The sequence below is a fragment of the Aquarana catesbeiana genome, linkage group LG02, assembly GCF_042186555.1.
Source record: "Aquarana catesbeiana isolate 2022-GZ linkage group LG02, ASM4218655v1, whole genome shotgun sequence".
Lineage (NCBI taxonomy): Eukaryota > Metazoa > Chordata > Amphibia > Anura > Ranidae > Aquarana > Aquarana catesbeiana.
The window spans coordinates 467,586,859-467,609,611 of NC_133325.1; the positions used below are offsets into that span (position 1 = coordinate 467,586,859).

The window sequence follows — 22,753 nt, forward strand, 5'->3', positions numbered from 1 at the left end:
AAAACATCATCAATGTAATATCTTATTTGTTCTTCTTTACAGACTTCACCCCACCACCACAAAAGGGAGAAGACCCTTTCAGAACTGATAATCTGCCTGGTGACACTGGATACAAGGTGGCAATGAAAAATGGAGTGATTTATGTTTACCCAGACAAAGATGCCCTTTCCAAGGGTAAACCTAAAGATTTCAACTACCCGGATCTTCATGAATTTGTGGATGATATGAATTTTATGATTATGCTTATTGCTCAAGGACCTGTGTAAGTACCAGGGCAAAAGGTGAACATATACTGTATATTACCCTCTCTGCTCACTTTAATCCTAAGTGCCAGTTCACGCCAGCGCGATGCGGGAACCGGCACAATTCCAGTGCTGGTTCCCACATTGCATAGAACACTGCCCTGTGTGAACCGCTGTGGATGTTGATAGAAAGTTAATGACACCTACAGATTGGTTCGCATATCACAGTGCGAAGTATGAGATCAGACAGGAATCGGATCGCATGGGTGTGAACACCAATGCGATCTGATTCTGGTGCGGACAAAAAAACACTAAAAGCACTACCAACAGGAACTTACCAAAAACATTTTACTTTGGAAATTCTGATGCCACCTCTCATGTAAATTCACCTCACAAAATTTTAATATCTAAAATAAGTAACTATTTATCCCCCTTTTTTCTAGCCCACCCAGCTACCCCCAACTTTTTAACATTTGAACAGAAAACTAGACCTGATTAGGGGATTCAAAATTGATGACTGTGACTCCAAAATTGGGACAATACGTGGAAAATTATGCTCAAGTACTGTTCTGTTTCAAATACCACTTTGACATACCCCCTTTGACTCAGTCTGTCCAGACAATATGGTCACTTGCTGACTTGTCACCATCAACAGTAGGGATGAGCCCAACACCCCACGGTTTGGTTCGCAGCAGAACATGCAAAAAATTTGTTTCGAACACACGAACACTGTCAAAGTCTATGGGACACGAACATGAAAAATCAAAAGTGCTAATTGTAAAGGCTTATATGCAAGTTATTGCCATAAAAAGTGTTTGGGGACCCGGGTCCTGCCCCAGGGGACATGTATCAATGGAAAAAAAAGTTTTAAAAACTGATGTTTTTTTTGGGAGCAGTGATTTTAAGAATGCTTAAAGTGAAACAATAAAAATGAAATATTCCTTTAAATATTGTGCCTGGGGGGTGTCTATAGTATGCCTGTAAAGTGGCGCCGTTTTCCCATCTTTAGAACAATACCACAGCAAAATTACATTTCTAAAGGAAAAAAAGACATTTAACACTGCTTGTGGCTCGGGTCCCGGCAACATAGATTAAAATCATTTAGAAAAACGGCATGCCCCCCCCCCCCCCCCGCCAGCCCATTACCAGGCTCTTTGGGTCTGGTATGGATATTAAGGGGAACCCCACACCCAAATTTAAAACTAAAATAGCGTGGGGGGGGGGGGGGCAAGGCACTATATACTCTGAACAGAAGTATATATTCTATACGGCCTGCCCTATATACTCTGCAGAAAATTGGGCCTTAGGTGTTGGTGGTACCAGAACACTGTAACACCTCGCAGTTACTCTTGTTGGGGGCAGAAACAGGCCCTGCTGTTAAATATTTCAAAAATTGTAATTACATGTCTGTGTTAAACAGGGACAGAAAAATTTGGCCTTGGGTGGTGGTGCCACAACACTGTAACCCCTTTACAGTTACTCTTGGTGGGCGCAGGAACGGGCCCTGCTGTTAAATATTATATCAAAAAATGTAATTACATGCCCCTGTTAAACAGGGGCAGAAAAATTGGGCCTTTGGTGGTGGTGCCACAACACTGTAACCCCTCACAAATACTCTTGTTGGGCGCAGGAATGGGCCCTGCTGTGAAATATTTGATCAAAAATTGTTAAACAGGGGCAGAAAAATTGGGCCTTAGGGAGTTCTGGTGGTGCCCTAAACCAAAAATGTTGTTGGAAGCTAGCATCATCAAGATTGAGGAGGAATAGGGTAGTCACTCAGCATAGGAAGACTTCAAGGATTATAGATCTATAGAAAAATCAGTCAGTTACATAAGCATCAGGTGCTTGATAGCTGCTGCTGATCCAAGACTGATTCATTTTTATGAATGTGAGCCTATGAACGGAGTCTGTGGACAGGCGCACTCAATGATCAGTTACAAACCCTTTAGCAGCACTAAATGTGCATTCAGAAAGAACACTGGATGCAGGACAGGCCAATAGCTCAATTGCATATTGAGCAAGTTCTGGTCAGTGGTCCATCCTCAAGACCCAGTAACCCAGTGGATGGTCTGTTGGAAAGGTTTCCAAGTCTGCTCTTGCCCCTAGATATTCCTGCACCATGTAATGCAGACGCTGGCGATGGTTGCTTGAACCAATCAGACCTTGCCGCTGAGGACTGAAATATTGTCTAAAGGCATCGGTCAGCCGGACACCTTCTCCACCGCTCTTCCTCTGACTGAATGAAGCCTCACAACATGTTGTCCAGCACCAGGATATTGTAACCTCCCAGGCTCTGGAAATGCATTGCACAAACCTTTCTTGAAGTCCTCCTGAAGATGTTTCATCCTCTGCTCCCTCTGCAAAGGCAGGATGAGTTCTGCAACCTTACCCTTGTAATGTGGATCAAGAAGGGTTGCCAGCCAGTAATGATCCCCCACCTTGATACCACGAATCCTAGGGTCCTTTCGCAGGCTATGCAAAATCAGGGAGGCCATGCAGCATATGTTTGCAGAGGCATTCGATTCTGAGTCCTCTGGGTCACTAAGGATCACATGATCCATAACAACCTCCTCCCAGGCACGTAGAACTCTTTGGGTTTCTGGGGACTGAAAACCATCCCTTGAAGACTGCTGCTGAGTGTTATCCTCCACGTCCATGCTGACACAATCCTCCTTCTCCTCATCTTCTTCCTGTGTGTTTGGTGGGCCCGCAGGAATACTATCTGGATAAAGGGGGCCTTGAGAGGTAAGGAAGTCCTCCTCTTCCTCCCGCTGTTCTGCCTCAAGTTCCCTGTCCATTATTCCACGAAGCGTGTGCTCCAACAGGAAGACAAGAGGGACAGTATCACTGATGCATGCATTGTCACTGCTCACCATCCTCATGGCCTCCTCAAATGGTGACAGGACAGTGCATGCATCCTTTAACAGTAGCCACTGGCGTGGTGAAAAAAAATCCAAGCTCCCCTGACCCTGTCCTGGTGCCCTACTCACACAGGTACTCATTGATGGCCCTCTGCTGCGAGTGCAGCCTCTGCAGCATTGCCAACTTGAGTTCCACCTGGTGGGCATGTCACAAATTAGGCGGTTGGTGGGCAGGTTACATTCCCTTTGAATGTCAGCCAGCCGAGCACTGGCATTGTATGACCGGCAGAAATGACCACAGACTTTTTTGACCTGCCTCAGGAGATCCTCTAAGCCAGGGTATCTGCTCAAGAACCGCTGCACCACCAAATTCAGGACATGTGCCAAACATGGGACAGGAGTCAAGTGTCCCTGTCTGAGGGCGGAGAGAAGGTTGGTGCCCTTGTCGCATACAACCAATCCTGGCTGAAGCTGGCATGGCATCAACCACCGATGAGACTGCCCCTGCAGAGCTGACAGAATCTCTGACCCAGTGTGGCTCCTGTACCCAAAGCAGAGCAACTCAAGCACCACATGGCATCTTTTTGCCTGAGTGCTTGCGTAGGCCCTTGAACGCTTACGGAGCACCGCTGGTTCAGAGGACAAATCTGCAGAAGAGGCCATGGAGAAAGAAAAAGAGGAGGGGGTGGAGGAGAGAGCTGTGGCAGAATCACCACTAGCATTTTCGAGGCATGGTGGCGGAACAAGCTCCAACAATACTGAACCCTGTCCTGCATCTATCCCAGCTGCCAGCAGAGTTACCCATTGTGCCGTGAAGGAAAGGAAACATCCCTGCCCATGCCTGCTAGACTATGAGTCAGCGGTAATATGCACCTTACTGCTGACCACCCTGTCCAACAAGGCCAAAACATTGCCTTCCACATGACGGTAGAGAGCCAGAATGGCCTTCCGTGAAAAGAAATTACATTTTGGAACCTGCCACTGAGGTACAGCACAGTCCACAAATTCACAAAAGGGGACAGAGTCTACCAGCCGAAAAGGCAGCAGTTGCACTGCTAGCAATTTGGCCAAGCTCGCATTCAGATGCTGAGAATGTGGATGGCTGGGACCGAATTTCTTTTTACGGTTTAGCAACTGGGGTAGGGAAATCTGCCTGCTAAAATCAGAAGTAGGTGTACTGATAGCAGATTTACTGCAAGTACTTGGGACACCTATTGCTATACCTTCATTCCTCTCAGTGCAGGTTTTTGAGAGGACTGGAGGTGTAGTGGGGTTGGAGATCCCAGATGAGGAGCCTTTTTTCTTTGATGTGGGTCTTTCAAGTGCTGTTGCCAAGAACTGCATAGGAGGTCGTCATATGTCTGGTCAAGCATGTGGTGCCCAAGCGGCTGCTGTTCTGGCCACGCTTGATCCACTTCAGACATAGGTTGCAAACAACAACGGTGCGATCTGCTGCATACGTGTCAAAAAGGCCCACACCAAGGAACTTTTCAAAATCAGTGGGGAGTCAGTAGTACCCTGCACCTGTGGAGCTCTGCGGTGTGATGCAGTAGGGTGGCTGCCCTTAAGCTGCCCCCTAGAGGACATCCTGCCTCGTTGGAGTTGTGCCTCCTCCTCCTCTCTCTTCTATCAGGCACCCAAGTAGAGTCACTGACCTCATCATCCCCTCCCTCCTCGTCACTGGAGCAAACTTGGCAGTATGCTGCGGCTGGGGGAACATGACTGCCAGTTTCTTGTCCTTCTTGGGCACCCTCTCTCTCTAGGCTCACATTACTCCCTTCCTCAACCTGGGAACCAAAATCGGAGCCTTCTAATCGCTGCTCATCCTCCAGCAGCATGTACCCGACACTGTGGTCGAATAGTTCAGGGGACTCCTCCATGCATGATGGTGGCACTACGGAAGGAGTGACTGTGGATATGGAGCTGGTGGAATAGGTCGCTTTGGCAGCTGCATTGGGAGGCACACTACTCTGAGCCTGGATGAGGAGGATGAGGACGGCTTTGTTATCCACTCCACCAACTCTTCTGCATGTTGTGGCTCAATAACACGGCCAACAGCAGAAAAAAAGGACAAGAGTGCCCCATGGCCACCTGCAGAGGATGCACCGTGTCCACGACCAGCACTGTTGACTGTAGGCACAGAGCCTGCTTGCCCTCTTTTACTGGCCTGTGAGCGTCTGCCTCTCCTTGGTGGCCTTCCAGACATGATGTATATTTTGTTTTGCAACACCACACTGCACTGTATTGTGTACTGTGTACACCACCAGAAAAGTAGTAGCAACTGCTCTATGGCTGCACTGTATTGTGTACACCACCAGAAGTGTAGTAGCAACTGCTCTACGGCTGCACTGTATTGTGTAATGTGTACACCACCAGAAAAGTAGTAGCAACTGCACTACAGTTGCACTGAATTGTGTGCTGTGTACACCACCATCAAAGTAGTAGCAACTGCACTACAGCTGCACTGTATTGTGTACTGTGTACACCACCAGAAGTGTAGTAGCACCTGCACTACGGCTGCACTGTATTGTGTAATATGTACACCACCAGAAAAGTAGTAGGAACTGCACTACGGCCGCATTGTATTGTATAATGTGTACACCACCAGAAAAGTAGTAGCAACTGCACTACGGCTGCATGTTTTGTGTACTGTGTACACTACCAGAAGTGTAGTAGCAACTGCACTATAGATATGGATGTTGCAGAATATATATATATCTCAAATACACCACCTGAAGTAGATTAGAAATAGTACACCATGGAATGCACTGTTGAATGTAGATCTAGGCTACACTGACTGGATTCTGCAGAGTATATATATACAGTATCTCACAAAAGTGAGTGCACCCCTCACATTTTGTAAATATTTTATTATATCTTTTCATGTGACAGCACTAAAGAAATGAAACTTTGCTACAAAGTAGTGAGTGTACAGCTTGTATAACAGTGTAAACTTGCTGTCCCCTCAAAATAATACAACACACAGCCATTAATGTCTAAATCACTAGCAACAAAAGTGAGTACACCCCTAAGTGAAAACGTCCAAATTGGGCCCAATTAGCCATTTTCCCTTCCAGGTGTCATGTGACTCGTTGGTGTTACAAGGTCTCAGGTGTGAATGGGGAGCAAGTGTGTTAAATACGATGTTATTGCTCTCACTCTGTCATACTGGTGATTGGAAGTTCAACATGGCACCTCATGGCAAAGAACTCTCTGAGGATCTGAAAAACATAATTGTTGCGCTACATAAAGTTGGCCTAGGCTATAAGAAGAATGCCAAGACCCTGAAACTGAGCTGCAGCACGGTGGCCAAGACCATACAGCGGTTTAACAGGACACGTTCCACTCAGAACAGGCCTCACCATGGGCAGTTGCGTGCACATGCTCAGCGTCATATCCAGAGGTTGTCTTTGGGAAATAGATGTATGATTGCTGCCAGCTTGGCTGCAAAGGTAGAAGGGGCGGGGGTCAGCCTGTCAGGGCTTAGACCATACGCTGCACACTGCATCAAATTGGTCTGCATAGCTGTCATCCCAGAAGGAAGCCTCTTCTAAAGATGATGCACAAGAAAGCCCGCAAACAGTTTGCTGAAGACAAGCAGTGTGAGGACATGGATTACTGGAACCATGTCCTGTGGTCTGATGAGACCAAGAAAAACGTATTTGGTTCAGATGGTGTCAAGCGTGTGTGGAGCTAACCAGATGAGGAGTACAAAGACAAGTGTGTCTTGCCTACAGTCAAGCATGGTGGTGGGATTGTCATGGTCTGGGGCTGCATGAGTGTTGCCAGCACTGGGGAGCTACAGTTCATTGAGGGAACCATGAATGCCAACATGTACTGTGACATACTGAAGCAGAGCATTATCCCCTCCTTTCGGCTGGGCCACAGGGCGGTATTCCAACATGATAGTGAACCCAAAAACACCTCCAAGACGACCACTGCCTTGCTAAAGAAGCTGAGGGTAAAGGTGATTGACTGCCCAAGCATGTTTCCAGATCTAAACCCTATTAGGCATCTGTGGGGAATCCTTAAACCGAGGTGGAGGAGCACAAGGTCTCTAACATCCACCAGCTCTGTGATGTCGTCATGGAGGAGTGGAAGAGGACTCCAGTGGCAACCTGTGAAGCTCTGGTGAACTCCATGCCCAAGAGGGTTAAGTCAGTGCTGGAAAATAATGGTGGCCACACAAAATATTGACACTTTGGGCCCGATTTGGACATATTCACTTAGGGGTGTACTCACTTTTGTTGCCAGCGGTTTAGACATTAATGGCTGTGTGTTAAGTTATTTTGAGGGGACAGCAAATTTACACTGTTATACAAGCTGTACACTCACTACTTTACATTATAACAAAGTGTCATTTCTTCAGTGTTGTCACATGAAAAAGTATAATAAAATATTTACAAAAATGTGAGGGGTGTACTCACTTTTGTGAGATACTGTATATACTAGACTGACTGTATATATACAGTATATATATATCAAGTACACTGCCACTAACTGAATAACCTGCCTGCTTAATCTAAATCACACTATTTCTCTATCCACGCCAACAACACTACACAGGGCTGCCATGTAGGCAGCCTTATATAGTGTGGGGCGTGGACTTAGTCCCCCTGAGCCATGATTGGCTAAAGGCACCCTGCCTTTGGCCAATTATGGCTCTCTTAGCAGAGGGCGCTGGGATTGGCCAAAGCATGCAGGTCAGGAGCATGCTTTGGCCAATCATCATACATCACTGCACTGCGAACTTGCAGTACAGTGCTATGGGGCGCTCCGCGGACGCTCGAATTTCCCGCAAACGCCCCATAATGTTTGTTCTTTGATGAACGGGTGAACACCCGATGTTCGGGTCGAACTTATGTTCAACCCAAACATCGAGCTCATCTCTAATAAACAGACAGCTTAACTCTTCAAGACACAGAAGCTGAATCCAATACAATTTTACTTCAACTCAAAAAAAGAGAATCCCTAAATAAGGCAATGTGGGATTTTCATAGTACCACACCATATAAGTATAAAAATCCAATATCTTTATTAATACAAAATTTTAAAAAAGCTGTCTATTAAAAGTCCCCAAAAGAAGGGGTTATTTACCTTTCTTTTGGGACTTTTATCAGACTTTTTTTTTGTTTGTTTGTTTTTTTAATAAAGATATTAGATTTTTTTCAAAGATTTTTTTGAGTTAATGTAACAGTACAGGATGTGGTACCAATAAAGGAGAGGAGAAAGGCTTCTTGCACCCCTCCCCCCCAATTCACTTATATTATTTTGCATACAATTTTACTTCAGCTAATGGCAGTACAGAGGAATTTTTTCCAGTCTTTGGAAGTGTAAAAAGACAATTACTTCCTTGTGCATAACTGCGAATAATTAACTCTGAGTAAGGGAACATGAAAGAAATTCGGACAGTCTAGATAGGACTAAATGAACTAGCAATGAGCAGGAGGGTAGAATAGAAGAAGATACCAAAATCACATTAGTAAACAAGATGCAGTGGCTCAAAACTGCTACTAGATGTCAAGATACTACAGAAAACTTCTAACCTCATGCAATACAATATAAAAAATACATGAACATGGGGGCAGAACAAGTACCGAGTTATGATTTAATCTTACTGCACATAGTATGAGATGTCACTGCTTAGCTCAAGAAAAAACTTTCCTCTGATGATTTGATGGAAAGTGCAGTTTGTGCTCTCTTATTCAGCTTAGGGGAACAATATTGAAGTTTTTCAACTGGTAAGCTTTATCAAAAGGTAAAACATTCATTTTGTTCTTTTTTCAAGATGATTTTAGACAACTGTCAGAAACAGCAAGAGATTCTAGGTGTCATTAGACTATGACTAGATTAGAAAAATTTCCAGTTCTTGCGGTAAATTTGAAGAACCACAAAACCTCAAAGTTAAAATATGTCAAAGGATCAATACAACAGCATTATTTTGAATTAAAGATGTACAACAATAACTGCACTAAGCACTATTTGTATCTACAATGGCAATCCCTTTGGCAATCCCTTTTTTGAAAAAAACATATATGGGGTCCCAATCAACAGAGACGATGCAGTCCTTCTCTTAATATGTGAATGGTGAAGTTAAACGCAGACATCGGGTTTCTATAGTATCTCAATGACCTTAGAGCAGAGAGGGCGGGGACAACAAATTCTTTAGGTTGTCTGGCTTAGAAGATCAGGCATAAAGTGCCTTGAAAAAGTATTCATACCCCTTCCAATTTGCCACATTTTGTCATGTTACAACCAAAAACTTAAAAGTATTTTATTAAGATTTTATGTGATAGACCAATACAAAGTGGCACAAAATTGTGAAGTGGAAGGAAAATGATAAACGGTTTTCAATACTTTGTAGAACCACCTTTCACTGCAATTACAGCCGGAAGTCTTTTTGGATATATCTCTACCAGCTTTGCATATCTAGAGAGTGACATTTTTGCCCATTCTTCTTTGCAAAATAGCTCAAGCTCTGTGAGATCAGATGAAGAGCATCTGTGAACAGCAATTTTCAAATCTTGCCACAGATTCTCAATTGGATTTAGGTCTGTACTTTGACTGGGTCATTCTAATACATTAATATGCTTTGATCTAAACCATTCCATTGTAGCTCTGGCTGTATGTTTACTGTTGTTGCCCTGCTGGAAGGTGAACCTTCAGCCCAGTCTCAAGTCTTTTGCAGACTCTAATGCCCTGTACACACGGTCGGATTTTCCGATGGAAAATGTGTGATAGGACCTTGTTGTCGGAAATTCTGACCGTGTGTAGGCTCCATCACACATTTTCCATCGGATTTTCCAACACACAAAGTTTGAGAGCAGGATATAAAATTTTCCGACAACAAAATCTGTTGTCGGAAATTCCGATCGCGTGTACACAAATCCAACGGACAAAGTGCCACGCATGCTCAGAATAAATAAAGAGATGAAAGCTATTGGCTACTGCCCCGTTTATAGTCCCGACGTACGTGTTTTACGTCACCACGTTTAGAACGATCGGATTTTCCAACAACTTTGTGTGACCGTGTGTATGCAAGACAAGTTTGAGCCAACATCCGTCGGAAAAAATCCTAGGATTTCGTTGTCGGAATGTCCGAACAAAGTCCGACCGTGTGTACGGGGCATAACAGCTTTTCTTCTAATATTGCCCTGTATTTGGCTCCATCCATCTTCCCATCAACTCTGGCAAGCTTCCCTGTCCCTGCTGAAGAAAAGCATCCCCACAACATGATGCTGCCACCACCATGTTTCACGGTGGGGATGGTGTGTTCAGCATGATGTGCAGTGATAGTTTTCTGCCACACATAGGCTTTTGCTTTTAGGCTAAAACGTTACATTTTGGTCTCATCTAACCAGAGCACCTTCTTCCACATGTTTGCTGTGTCCCCCACATGGTTTCTCACAAAAACTGTAAACGGGACTTCTTATGGCTTTCTTTCAACAATGGCTTTCTTCTTGCCACTCTTCCATAAAGGCCAGATTTGTGGAGTGCATGACTAACAGTTGTCCTGTGGACAGATTCTCCCACCTGAGCTGTGGCTCTCTACAGCTCCTCCAGAGTTACCATGGGCCTCTTGGCTGCTTCTCTGAATAATGCTCTCCTTGCCCAGCCTGTCAGTTTAGGTGGACAGCCATGTCTTGGTAGGTTTGCAGTTGTGCCATACTCTTTTCATTTTCAGATGATGGATTGAACAATGCTCCGTAAAATGTTCAAAGCTTGGGATATTTTTTTGCATAACCTAACCCTGCTTTAAACTTTTCCACAACCTTATCCTTGACCTGTGTGGTGTGTCCCTTGGGCTTCATGATGCTGTTTGTTCACTAAGGTTCTCTAAAAAACCTCTGAGGGCTTCACAGAACAGCTGTATGTATCTTGAGATTAAATTACACACAGGTGGACTCTATTTACTAATTAGGTGACTTCTGAAGGCAATTGGTTCCACTAGATTTTAGTTAGGGGTATCAGGGTAAAGGGGGCTGAATACAAATGCACGCTACACTTTTCAGATATTTATGTGTAAAGCATTTTGAAAACCATTTATCATTTTCCTTCCACTTTACAATCATGTGCCACTTTGTGTTGGTCTATCACATAAAAGCCCAATAAAATACATTTACATTTTTGGTTGTAACATGTCAACTATGTGGAATATTTAAAGGGGTATGAATAATTTTTTCAAGGCACTGTAGCAGAAGGCCTCTATTTTCATAAACGGAGGCATGTTGGTAATGCATTATAAACAGACATCTAAACAATTCTCCCATTCGATTTAATAAAATGTTTGCTTGGACCAGTTTTTTTTTTCTTTAATCTAATATTATAATATCACATATGTGTTTGACTGCAGTAAGACCTACAGCCATCGACGTCTTAAATTTTTGTCATCTAAGTACAAAGTCCATGAAATGCTGAATGAAATGGAAGAACTGAAGGAGCTGAAAAATAACCCACATCGAGATTTCTACAATTGCAGAAAGGTAATGTTTTTAATAGTACTTGAAAAGTGAACCCCACTGTCCATAATATTGGAACCTTAATATTGATTTAACCCCTTCACTTGCACTGCAATCTGTCCACATTGCAACATATGTTTTCGCAAAACTAATGCTGTGTACACACGGTCGGACTTGCCAACGGGATAACCTCCGTTGGCATTTCCGATGTAAAAATTTAGAACATGTTCTCTATCTAAGTCCGTCGGAAATGCCGACAGAAAAAGTCCGATGGGGCATACACACGGTCGGAATATCCGACCAAAAGCTCCCATCTGACTTCTTCTGTCGGAAATTCCGACCGTGTGTACGGGGTATAAGACGTCACTTTACTGCTATTGAGCTGATAACATTATGGTGACTTGGGGCTGTTTTGTAAAGTTCTAACAACCCAGATGAGATGTTGTCCTGTTTGTGGTTTGGATGTTCTGAGCTCCTGCAGTCAGACACAAGTAGTTTTTGGTGCAGGACCTCCATGGTTTGATGTGACTGATCCTACCACCAATTTTTTTTTTTTTTTAACATTAACACACTTTTTTTTATCATACGTATCTGAAAATAATTGCAGTCTATCCATTCCCTTATAACTTACATTACCTAATAACTGAAACATGAAATGATATCCAATTTTTTTTTTATTTTATCTTATTTTGGATTAAGTAGTGGAGAGCTAAAAACACTGTCAGTTTTTTGCCATCTGTCCCATTAGGTAGATTTTTCTTCACTTCTTGTCCTGTAGACTCATCAGGAATTAAGAAGATATTACTCCAATATAATAATATCCCCTCTTAGACAGGTGTCACAACAAGTGTCCTCATAGGAATATTTCCCCTCTATTCTTTTTCTGGTGGCAACTCAAAATTTCTGATTTCACCCTTGCTTTCAATCTTGCTGACATTGATGATCAGAACAATTAGAGAAAGTGAATCTTCCTAACTGGATACAGACAGCAATAAAACCTCAGGACAAAAATCCAGCACTCCAATAAAACTTCAAAAATGTAATGAGGTTATGAATGCAAAAAATGCATTAATGCCCTTTGCTTGCCAACCCTCTCTGCAAATCCCCCCACTGGCTTCCGAGTGCCCAACAAATCAAATTCAAAATATTAACAACAATATACAAGACCATTTATAACTCTGCCCCAAGCTACATCACCAATTTTATCTCAGTATATCACCCAAACATTCCTCCCTGTTTCTCCTGCGCCCTTGCTCCTTTGTCTCCTCCTCGCATTCTGGTCTCCAGGATATCTCCAGAGCCTCTCCCACCCTCTGAAACTCTCTACCTCAATCTGTCTGGCTATCTCCTTCTCTGTTCATTTTTAGGTGACCCCTGAAAACTCATCTCTTCAGAGAAACCTATACTGCCTTCAGCTAACAACTGAATCGTTTATTTCTGCAATCAGTTCTTCCCTCACAGTTATTACATATTGTCCTACTTGCCCATCCCTATTAGATTTTAAGCTCTCAGGAGCAGGACCCTTTTAACCCTCCTGTATTGAATTGTATTGTTGCTGCGCTTTCACTTTAAAGCGCTGCGTAAACTGTTGGCGCTATATAAGTCCTAAATATTTTAAAAAAGTGAATAATAATAAAAAACAAAAATTCTGCACACAGAGCAATACATATTAACACTGACATTTCAGAAACACAATTGTCTCCTTTCTGAAGGTGACACATACTGTACACTATATTAACAAAAGTATTGGGACACCTGCCGTTACACACACATGAACTTTAATGGCACCCCAGTCTTCATTTGTAGGGTTCAATATTGAGTTGGTCCACCCTTTACAGCTATAACAGCTTCAACTCTTCTGGGAAGGTTTCCACAAGGTTTAGGAGTGTGTCTATGGGAATGTGTGACCATTCTTCTAGAAGCGCATTTGTGAGGCACCGATATGGACAAGTGAGGACAGGCACTGATGTGGACGAGAAGGCCTGGCTCGCAGTCTCCACTATTATTCATCCCAAAGGTGTTCTATCAGGTTCAGGTCAGGACTCTGTGCAGGCCAGTCAAGTTCCTCCACCCCAAACTCGCTCATCCATGTCTTGATGGACCTTGCTTTGTGTACTAGTGGGCAGTCATTCATGTTGGAACAGGAAGGGGCCATCCCCAAACTGTTTCCACAAAGTTGGGAGCATGAAATTGCCCACAATCTATTGGTATGCTGATGCCTTAAGAGTTCACTTCACTGGAACTAAGGGGCCAATCTCAACCCCGGAAAAACAACCTCACACCATAATCCCTTCTCCACCAAATGATTTGGATCAGTGCACAAAGCAAGGTCCATAAAGAAATGGATGAGCGAGTTTGGGGTGGAGGAACTTGACTGGCCTGCACAGAATTCTGACCTCAATCCGATAGAACACCTTGGGATGAATTAGAGCGGAGACTGCGAGCCAGGCCTTCCATCTACATCAGTGCCTATCCTCACAAATGCGCTTCTGGAAAAATGGTCAAACATTCCCATAGACACACTTCTAAACCTTGTGGACAGCATTCCCAGAAGAGTTGAAGCTGTTATAGCTGAAAAGGGTGGGCCAACTCAATATTGAACCCTACAAACTAAGACTGTAATGTCATTAAAGGTAATATAGTGTACATGCACAAAGTGAAAAATCATGTACTGTATATACACCCATGAATACTCAGGGCTACTGCATCAGGGCAGTGAAAGCTCAGATGAGGAGGTTTGAAGCAGGGAAAAAGTTTGCTCCAAGCTTGAATTTTGAGCAGTGTATGGCCAACTTTAGTCTGGAATAGCAGTATTTAAAGAGTAAGTAAACCCTTCTATCGTTTCAGCCAAGAAAGCTGCCATCTTTGCCTCTGTTTAATCTACAACTGCCATGATGCTGCACATGTGATCAGTTATGACACCAGCCATTAGATGGTTTGACAGTTTGGTGGAGAGCCCAACCAATGGAGTGTTACATTTCCGGCACTAGCCGGAAATGAAACTGTTTTATGGATGGGTTTACGTCCACTTTAAGAAAGGCCAGTTTCACACTGCTCCGACATGGAAGTTGAACGACTTCCGATCCGACTTTGCCCTACGACTTCATATCCGACTTTGATGCGACTTCAATGAATGGGATTCTACTTTGATCCGACAATACCCAGCTTTTTGAGTCTGGTATTTATCTTGAGGGGGAAACTCCATGCAAAAATTAAAAAGAAAACAGCATGTGATCCCCTCCAAAATCCATACTAGACCCTTATCCGAGCATGCAGCCCGGCAGGTCAGGAAAAGAGGGGGGACAAGCGAGCGCCCCCCTCCTGAACCATACCAGTCCACATGCTCTCAGCATGGGGGAGTTGGTGGTTTGGGGCAGGGGGACTCTGCACCCACCACCCTAAAGCACCTTGTCCCCATGTCGATGGGCACAGGGGCCTCTTCCTGACAACCGTAGGCAGTGATCGTGGGGGCCTGGAGACCGGGGAATAATTGGAATCTGCAAGCCCCCTTTAATAAGGGGGCCCCAGATCCTGGCCCCCCACCCTATGTGAATGAGTAGGGGTACATTGTACCCCTACTCATTCACCCAAAAAATTGTCAAGAATAAATAAAAACACTACACAGGTTTTTGACGAAGTCCTATATTAAAAATGAAGAATGTCCCCTGTTTTAGCTCCAATGTGTTTTCTTCCTCCAGTCCTCCCTCTCTGGTTCATCTCTCTCCGGTGATATCTTCTTCCTCCGGTTCTTCTCCCTTTGTGGATGACTTCTTCCTCAGGTTCTTCTCCCTCCGCTGTCTTTTCCCTCTGGTTCTTCTCCCTCCTGATTGTGTTAGCTCCGGCGAGTGCCATTACTTAGATAGCCATGGAGCATGGCCATCCGGTGACATCATTCAGAGACCCTGACCCCTTGTGACGTCACCCCCCATCATGCCCCGGGCGGTGACGTCACAAGGGGTGGGATCTCCAGGTGATGTTACCTGATGACCATGCCACATGGCTATATAAGTAATAGCACACGCCGGAGCTACCACAAAAGCGGCTAGCGTCAGGAGAAGACATCAGGAGGGAGAAGAACTAGCAGAAGAACCAGAGGAAGTAGACACCGGAGGGAGAAAAACCAAAGGAAGAAGTCATCAGTGGAGGAAGAAGAACCGGAGGAAGAAGACATCACCAGAGTGAAAAGAACCGGAGGGAGAAGACCGGAGGAAGAAGACATGGCAGCTACGACGGGGGACAGTCTTAATTTTTAATAAAGGACTTTGTCAAAAACCTGTGTACTGTTTTTATTTATTTTGGGTGAATGATTAGGGGTACAATATACCCCATACTCACAAAGAGTGGGGGGTTGGGATCTGGGGCACCCCCCCGATTCCTATAAGCCTTCTGCCTGCAGATCCCCACAACGATCACCCGCGGTTGTCGGGAAGAGGCCCTGGTGGGCATGTGGCCTAGTATGGTTGGGGGGGGCGCTTGCTCATCCTTCCCCTTTTCTGACCTGCCAGGCTGCATGCTCGAATAGAGGTCTGGTATGGATTTTGGAGGGGACCCCATGCCGTTTTTTTGGCGTAGGGTTTCCCCTCAAACCATACTAGACCAAAGGGTCTGGTATGGTCTCAAGGGGGAGGGGGAACCACACACCATTTTTATTTTTTAGCTTTGGCGTGTAGTTCCCCCCTCAAGATCCTCAGCGTGCAAGTCGCATGCCACAAGTTGGATCACTTAAGACGATGATCCGACTTGTTGTGACTTACATAAAAATCACTGGTCTGAAACTGTGCCCAAGTCGGACCAAAGTAGTGCAGGAACCTTTTTCAAAGTCGGACCGACTTGTGTCGGACCAATTAAGATGGCTCTCATAGGGAACCATTGATTTATACACGTCATGCGACATGCACTCCCAAAGTTGGAGCATATGTCACACAAATGTGAACCATGCTTAAGACCGATAACTGATTAGCTGGTGAAAACCCAGTACATAAAAAAAAGTGCACACATGTAGAAAACCTGCTGTGCTCCTGAATAGTTGCAGTTTGCAAAGTGTTAAACGTTTATTAATTTTAACAGTTTTCAAATACTTTTTTACTTTATGTTGCCTGGGTGAATATACTGTATATCAACAAAGTCCCAGTGAATTATTATTTAGTAAATGGAAAAAAGGATTGCTATTATAATTATACCAATTGTCATTTTTCTCTTAAAAGGTTGACACTCACATCCATGCTGCAGCTTGCATGAACCAGAAGCACCTTCTACGTTTCATCAAGAAGTCATACAGGACAGATGCAGACCGTGTAGTGTACAATGCAAAGGGAAATCAGTTGACCTTAAAACAGGTGTTTGAAAAGTTGAACCTTCACCCCTATGACCTCACAGTAGATTCTCTAGATGTCCATGCTGTAAGTATTTATAGTTAAGCTTCATGTATCTATTTAACGGTTAAAGGCTATGCTCTTGCAAAATTACCATAATAAGCACATAGGGGTCAAATCACGAACATTTACAGCATGCGATAACACGGTCACGTGACTAATTTGCATAAATGATCACATGCAGTAAATAAAAGTCGTATTCACCCAAAAAAAAAAAAAAAAGATTATGTGGTATTTACCGCAAAATGAAAAATGTGCCGGTAAATATTGTAAAAAAAAAACATGCGGTAAGCTCTTAAGGCTAATTCACAAATGGACCAGAGAGTAAAAAACATGCAATATTTATCACCAGGGTTTTGCTGGCGGTATCACATACGGCATTTGTCAGAAACAGCCTGGGGGTCCCCCCAAAAGCTGGTTGCTAAGGAGCGGGCTGGGAAGCTGGCCGCCACGTCCTCAACAACGTATGATTCATCAGCTGTCAACAGGTTCCCCACTGACAGCTGAATGTAAAAAAAAATGTTGATGGGGACAAGGGCCTCTTCCTCACAACCCTGGGCTGGGGTTGTGGGGGTCTGCAGGGGAGGCTTATTGGAATCTGGAAGCCCCCTTTAAGAAGGGGGACCCAGATCCCAGCTCCCCTATGTATGGGGTACATAGTACCCCTACCCATTCACCAAAAAAGTGTAAACGTACAAAAGTTTTTGACAATTCTTTTATTAAAAAATAAAAAAATAAACTGTCCACCGATGTAGATCCATCGTCAATCACGCTGCCCGCCGCCACGGCTGGACCCGAAAAAAAGAAAAGCTCTGCTCTTGACGTACGCTCCCATGGTCTGCCTCCTCTGCCATTTGACAGTTTTTAAATAGGTAAGGGGTGGGGCCGCCCGGTGATGTCACCGGATGGCACCACCCCTTGTGAAGTCACCGACCCAGCATGCACCGCTTGGTGACATCACAAGGTGGGGCAGTGCCACCAGGTTCCAAAAAGCCCCCCCACCTGCAAACTCCCACAACCACAGCCCAGGATTGTGGGGGAAAGGGCCCTTGTCACCATCAACAAAGCTGATAGCTTGCCGGCCCGCTCCTTAGCAACCAGCTCGATGCGATAAATTACCACATAAAAATGCGGTAATTACAGCTCAATCGAACAAACACTGCAATAGTTATTTAATACAAAATTCTTAATGAATTGCACTTTCAAAACTGATTTAACGCAAGCGCTATTTTATCGCATTTTATTTGACGTTAATTAACTCTTAATGAATTGACCCCCATAATGAGTTCAGACAATTTTATCAATGTTTTTATAATTCAGAATTCTAACGTACTGTAATTATACTTAGACATGTGCATTTATTTACATAAATTTGTTTAGTTAAATTATTTTAATCCGTTGAATTCGTTTTCAGAATTTGTTTCATTTACTTGTATTCAAATTGATTCAAATTTTCTGAATTCAAATCAATGTGAATAGTTTTCAAATTAATTTCGAATAGTTTTTGAATTCGAATAGTTTTCAAATTCAAATTCGAAAAGTTTTCGAATTCAAATAGTTTTTAAATTTAAATAGTTTTTAATTCGTTTTCCTTTTTCCATAGAGAATAAAATAAAGTAGAAAATAAAGGAATAAAATAGAAAAAAATAGAATAGAATAGAAACAGAATATAACAGAAAATAAAATAATAGAATATAATAGAGTAAAACGAAACAACACAGAATAGAAAATTAAAGAACAGAATATAATATGAAAGAAATGAATAGAATAAAATATAATATAACCATCTTCTGAAATTCGAATACAAAAGAATATAATTTAACCGGTTTCCGACCGGCTCACGCAGATATACTGCGGCAGAATGGCTCCCCTGAGCGAAATCCCGTCAGGGAAGAGGAGCCATATCGTTTGTTCCTATTAAGTAGGAAAAACGATATGTCTCCTCTCCTAGTCAATCCTATCCCCATACAGCTAGAACACACTGAGGGAACACACAATTAACCCCTTGATCTCCCCCTAGTGTTAACCCCTTCCCTGCCAGTGACATTTACACAGTAATCAGTGCATTTTTATAGCACTGATCGCTGTATAAATACCAATGGTCCCTAAAAAGTGTCAAAAGTCTGCAATTGCAATGTTGCAGTACCGCTAAAAATCGCAGATCACCACCATTACTAGCAAAAAAAAAAAAAATAATAAAAATGCCATAAAAATGGCATAGATCTATCCCATAGTTTGTAGACACTTTAACTTTTGCGCTTATTGCAATTTTTTTTTTTTTACCAAAAATATGTAGAAGAATATATATTGGCCTAAACTGATGAAGAAATTTGTTTTTTTTTTTTAAATTTGGGGGATATTTATTATAGCAAAAAGTAAAAAATATTGTTTCTTTTTCAAAATTGTCTCTTTTTTTTGTTTATAGCGCAAAAAATTAAAACCGCAGAGGTGATCAGATACCACCAAAGGAAAGCTCTATTTGTGGGGAAAAAAAGGACGCAAATTTCATTTGTGTACAGTGTAGCACGCCCGCGCAATTGTCAATTAAAGTGACGCAGTGCCAAATTGTAAAAAGTGCTCTGGTCAGGAAGGTGGTAAAATCTTCCAGGGCCGAAATGATTAAAAAAAAAAAAATAGAATTGAAAGAATATAACCATTTCCCAAAAAATAAAATAGAATCAATTTGAATTTGAATAGAATAGAAAAGAATAGAAAACAACAGAATAGTATAGAAAAAAAAAGAATAGCATAGAAGGAATATAACCATCTTCCTATTCTAATCTATTATTTTTTATTCTATTCAAATTTGAATTGATTCCCTTTGAATTTGGGGAAATGGTTATAGTCTTTCTATTCTATTCTATTCTTTTCTATTCTATTATTTTCTATTCTATTCTATTTTGTTATTTTCTATTTAAATTGAAATGTATTGTATTCAAAATTCGAATTTCAGAAGATGGTTATATTCTTTCTATTCTGTTCTGTTGTTTTTTTCTACACTATTCTGTTATTTTCTATTCCATTCAAATATATTCTTTTCTATTATATTCAAACTGATTCTTTATAATTTTGGGAAATTATTATATTTTTTCTATTCTATTCTTTTTTTGAATTCTATTCTTTTCTATTCTATTATAGTCTATTCTATTCTTTTTTTCTATTCTATTCTTTCTTATGTATTCAAATTCAAATTTATTCTAATTGAAATTCGAGTTTCAGAAGATGGTTATATTCTTTCTATTTTATTGTATTACCTTTTTATTCTATTCTATTCGTTTTTATTCTATTCTGTTCTTTTATTTTCTATGTTGTTCTGTTTTACTCTGTTATATTCTATTCTTTTATTTTTTTTATGTTATATACTTTTCTATTCCATTCATTTTTTTTCTATTCTATTTCTTTATTTCCTATTCTATTTTTTTCTCTTTGGAAATTGGAAAACAAATCAAAAACAAATCTATTTTGATAAATGTATTTGAATTTCATCCAAATAATTTTTTTTCGTTATTTCAGATTTGTTTAAATTCAGTACTATTGTAATTCGGAAATTTGGATACTTCCGAATTTACGAAAACAAAAAATTTGTCCGAATTTCAATTTGGAACGAAGTGAACGGCACGTGTCTAATTATACTTATCTATCTATCTATCTATCTATCTATCTATCTATCTATCTATCTATCTATCTATCTGTCTGTCTGTCTGTCTGTCTGTCTGTCTATCATGAGCCACTGGCTGGCAGGATTCTGCAGTACAAAGCCCTCCTGCATGTAAACTGTTTTTGTTTTTTTTGCTGACTTGCTAAATATAAGTGCAGGACAAACCTGTTGGACTGTTCCTGGGTGTCTCTGTCTCGATCCCAATTGAGTTTGTCTCTCTTACCTGTCAATCTATCTATCTACACACCTATCTAATCCATCATGTCTTTTCTTTTTAAAAAAGTGCTGACTGAAGAAAACATGGTAGCTTTACTTTAAAAAATAAGTGTACTTTTTATAGTCATTCAACACCCCCTCAGCATCACACAAATGTACTTATCTGTCTTCTCTTCTGCCAGATCTGTCTACTGGGGGTGATGGGAGGTAAAGTTAAAGGATAACTGTTAAAGTGGCTGGTGCTCCATCGGTGGGGAGGGGGCGGCAGACAGACTTGACCACAGACCCCCCTGTTGCTCCAGCCCGCACGGTGCACCATACTCAACCCCCCCGGTCGCCAGTGCACTCATCCAGGGCATCCCCCCTCAGTCTCCTCTGTGTCCCTGCTCCATTGGTCCGGCTTCCCATACCTCTCCCCGGTCATACATCTCCTCCCTCCTCCTTCCTCCTCATAGGCCAATAGGATGGCTTCTCCTTTTGGCCAATCAGGAAACCTGATTAGTGGGGAGGAGATTCAATGTGAAAATAGTGAATATATGCTCTGTGCCCACCCTTTTTTGAAGCCTATTAGAGCCTCTGGCTCTAATCACGTGCTTAAAAAAAAAACAACCCCCTATTGGAATCCATGCATCCAGCGCTCTGTATATAGATTATGGGGCTGGATGTATGGAAAGGGGGGGCGGCGCCCGTGCTCCCCTAATGGACAGGCCACTGGTTAAACCCCTTTAGACTGGGTTGACACCGCAGCATGGAGCGACTCATAGCAAGGGTCCGGTGCGTCCCCGTTCACCGTTTCAGGTCCTGTTTCAGTCCAAATTTTTGGCTGAATTCGGACCTGAAATGGACCAGCAGATGCACAGGACTCCTGTGCAATTTGCAACAAAGCCGCTCCGGAGATATGTGTACCGGCTCCGTAGAGAGACAGTCACAATCTCCTGACAAGTGAATTGGATGCATCTCAATAATAGACAGTTTCTCTGTAGCAATGAAAGGAGAAGAAACTGTCTGGCCAGGAATATTTACAATAGAAGCTATGTGGCTTCCAGGAGGACACACAGCAAAGATCTGGCAGGAGCTAAGGACAGGTGGGAATGGGGGGGAATCATCGGGGGATAACTGTTTAAATGTATGTAGAACCATAACTTTTTTTTTAGTATAAAATAGGGTAGGGAATGGTTAAAACCCCTAAAAGGTTATTTTTTTGCAGGCTGTGTCTCACTGGGGGTTTTCCTTAATTTTCTGTCCTAGAGATGTAACAGGAAATCTCTCCAAATTAAGCAGATGTCTCATTTGAGAGTCTCATGATTTGAGAGTTAAGAGAGTTGCCATAGAAACTGATGTCCCTGACTTCCCCCCCACTCCTTGGTCTGGTAACTGAAATTTTAGATTTTTCTTCAGTTCCTTTCTCAAAAACAGTGGATATGAGAACAAGGAGACGGTGGATCTCCCTAGTGGGAAAACAGGAATGAAAACCTTTATAATAATCCATGCTTATTTTTCTCCAGGGAAGACAAACATTCCAGCGCTTTGACAAGTTTAATGCCAAATATAACCCAGTAGGTGCCAGCGAATTACGAGACCTGTACATGAAAACAGAAAACTTCATTGATGGGGAATATTTTGCTACTATCATTAAGGTAAGCCTTATTATTTTTATTACAGTGTTGCAAAACCATTTTATTGCTTATGCAGGGATCTCCAAACTACAGTACATGCAACAAGATTTTACCTGACCTTCAGCTGATGTGTATATGTAGCACCCTTGTCCTGAACAGGGCTGCTAGTAAATTTAGCTGTGCTAGGTGGTAGCTAGCCTGGCTAATTTGTAGTCTATTGATCAAATGGGTTTCTCCAAGCCTGGAGTTAACTGTGATTTCTCCCTTTTGTCAATAGGCCGCATTGTTACCTTTGGCATCAGTGTGATGAATTACAGTGGATTCAGGTT

At 42.4% G+C, this 22,753-nt stretch overlaps 1 protein-coding gene across 2 annotated transcripts in view; it reads left to right on the top strand.

Moving 5' to 3' along the window:
* Window positions 1-22,753, top strand: part of AMPD1 (adenosine monophosphate deaminase 1) — a 178,427-nt gene that overhangs the window by 99,223 nt on the left and 56,451 nt on the right. For both annotated transcript variants that reach the window (XM_073615697.1, XM_073615698.1), the window contains 4 exons: window positions 43-262; window positions 11,457-11,586; window positions 16,767-16,961; window positions 22,314-22,445. In XM_073615697.1, coding sequence (XP_073471798.1) covers window positions 43-262; window positions 11,457-11,586; window positions 16,767-16,961; window positions 22,314-22,445 — 677 coding nt within the window. The remainder of the gene's footprint in view (window positions 1-42; window positions 263-11,456; window positions 11,587-16,766; window positions 16,962-22,313; window positions 22,446-22,753) is intronic.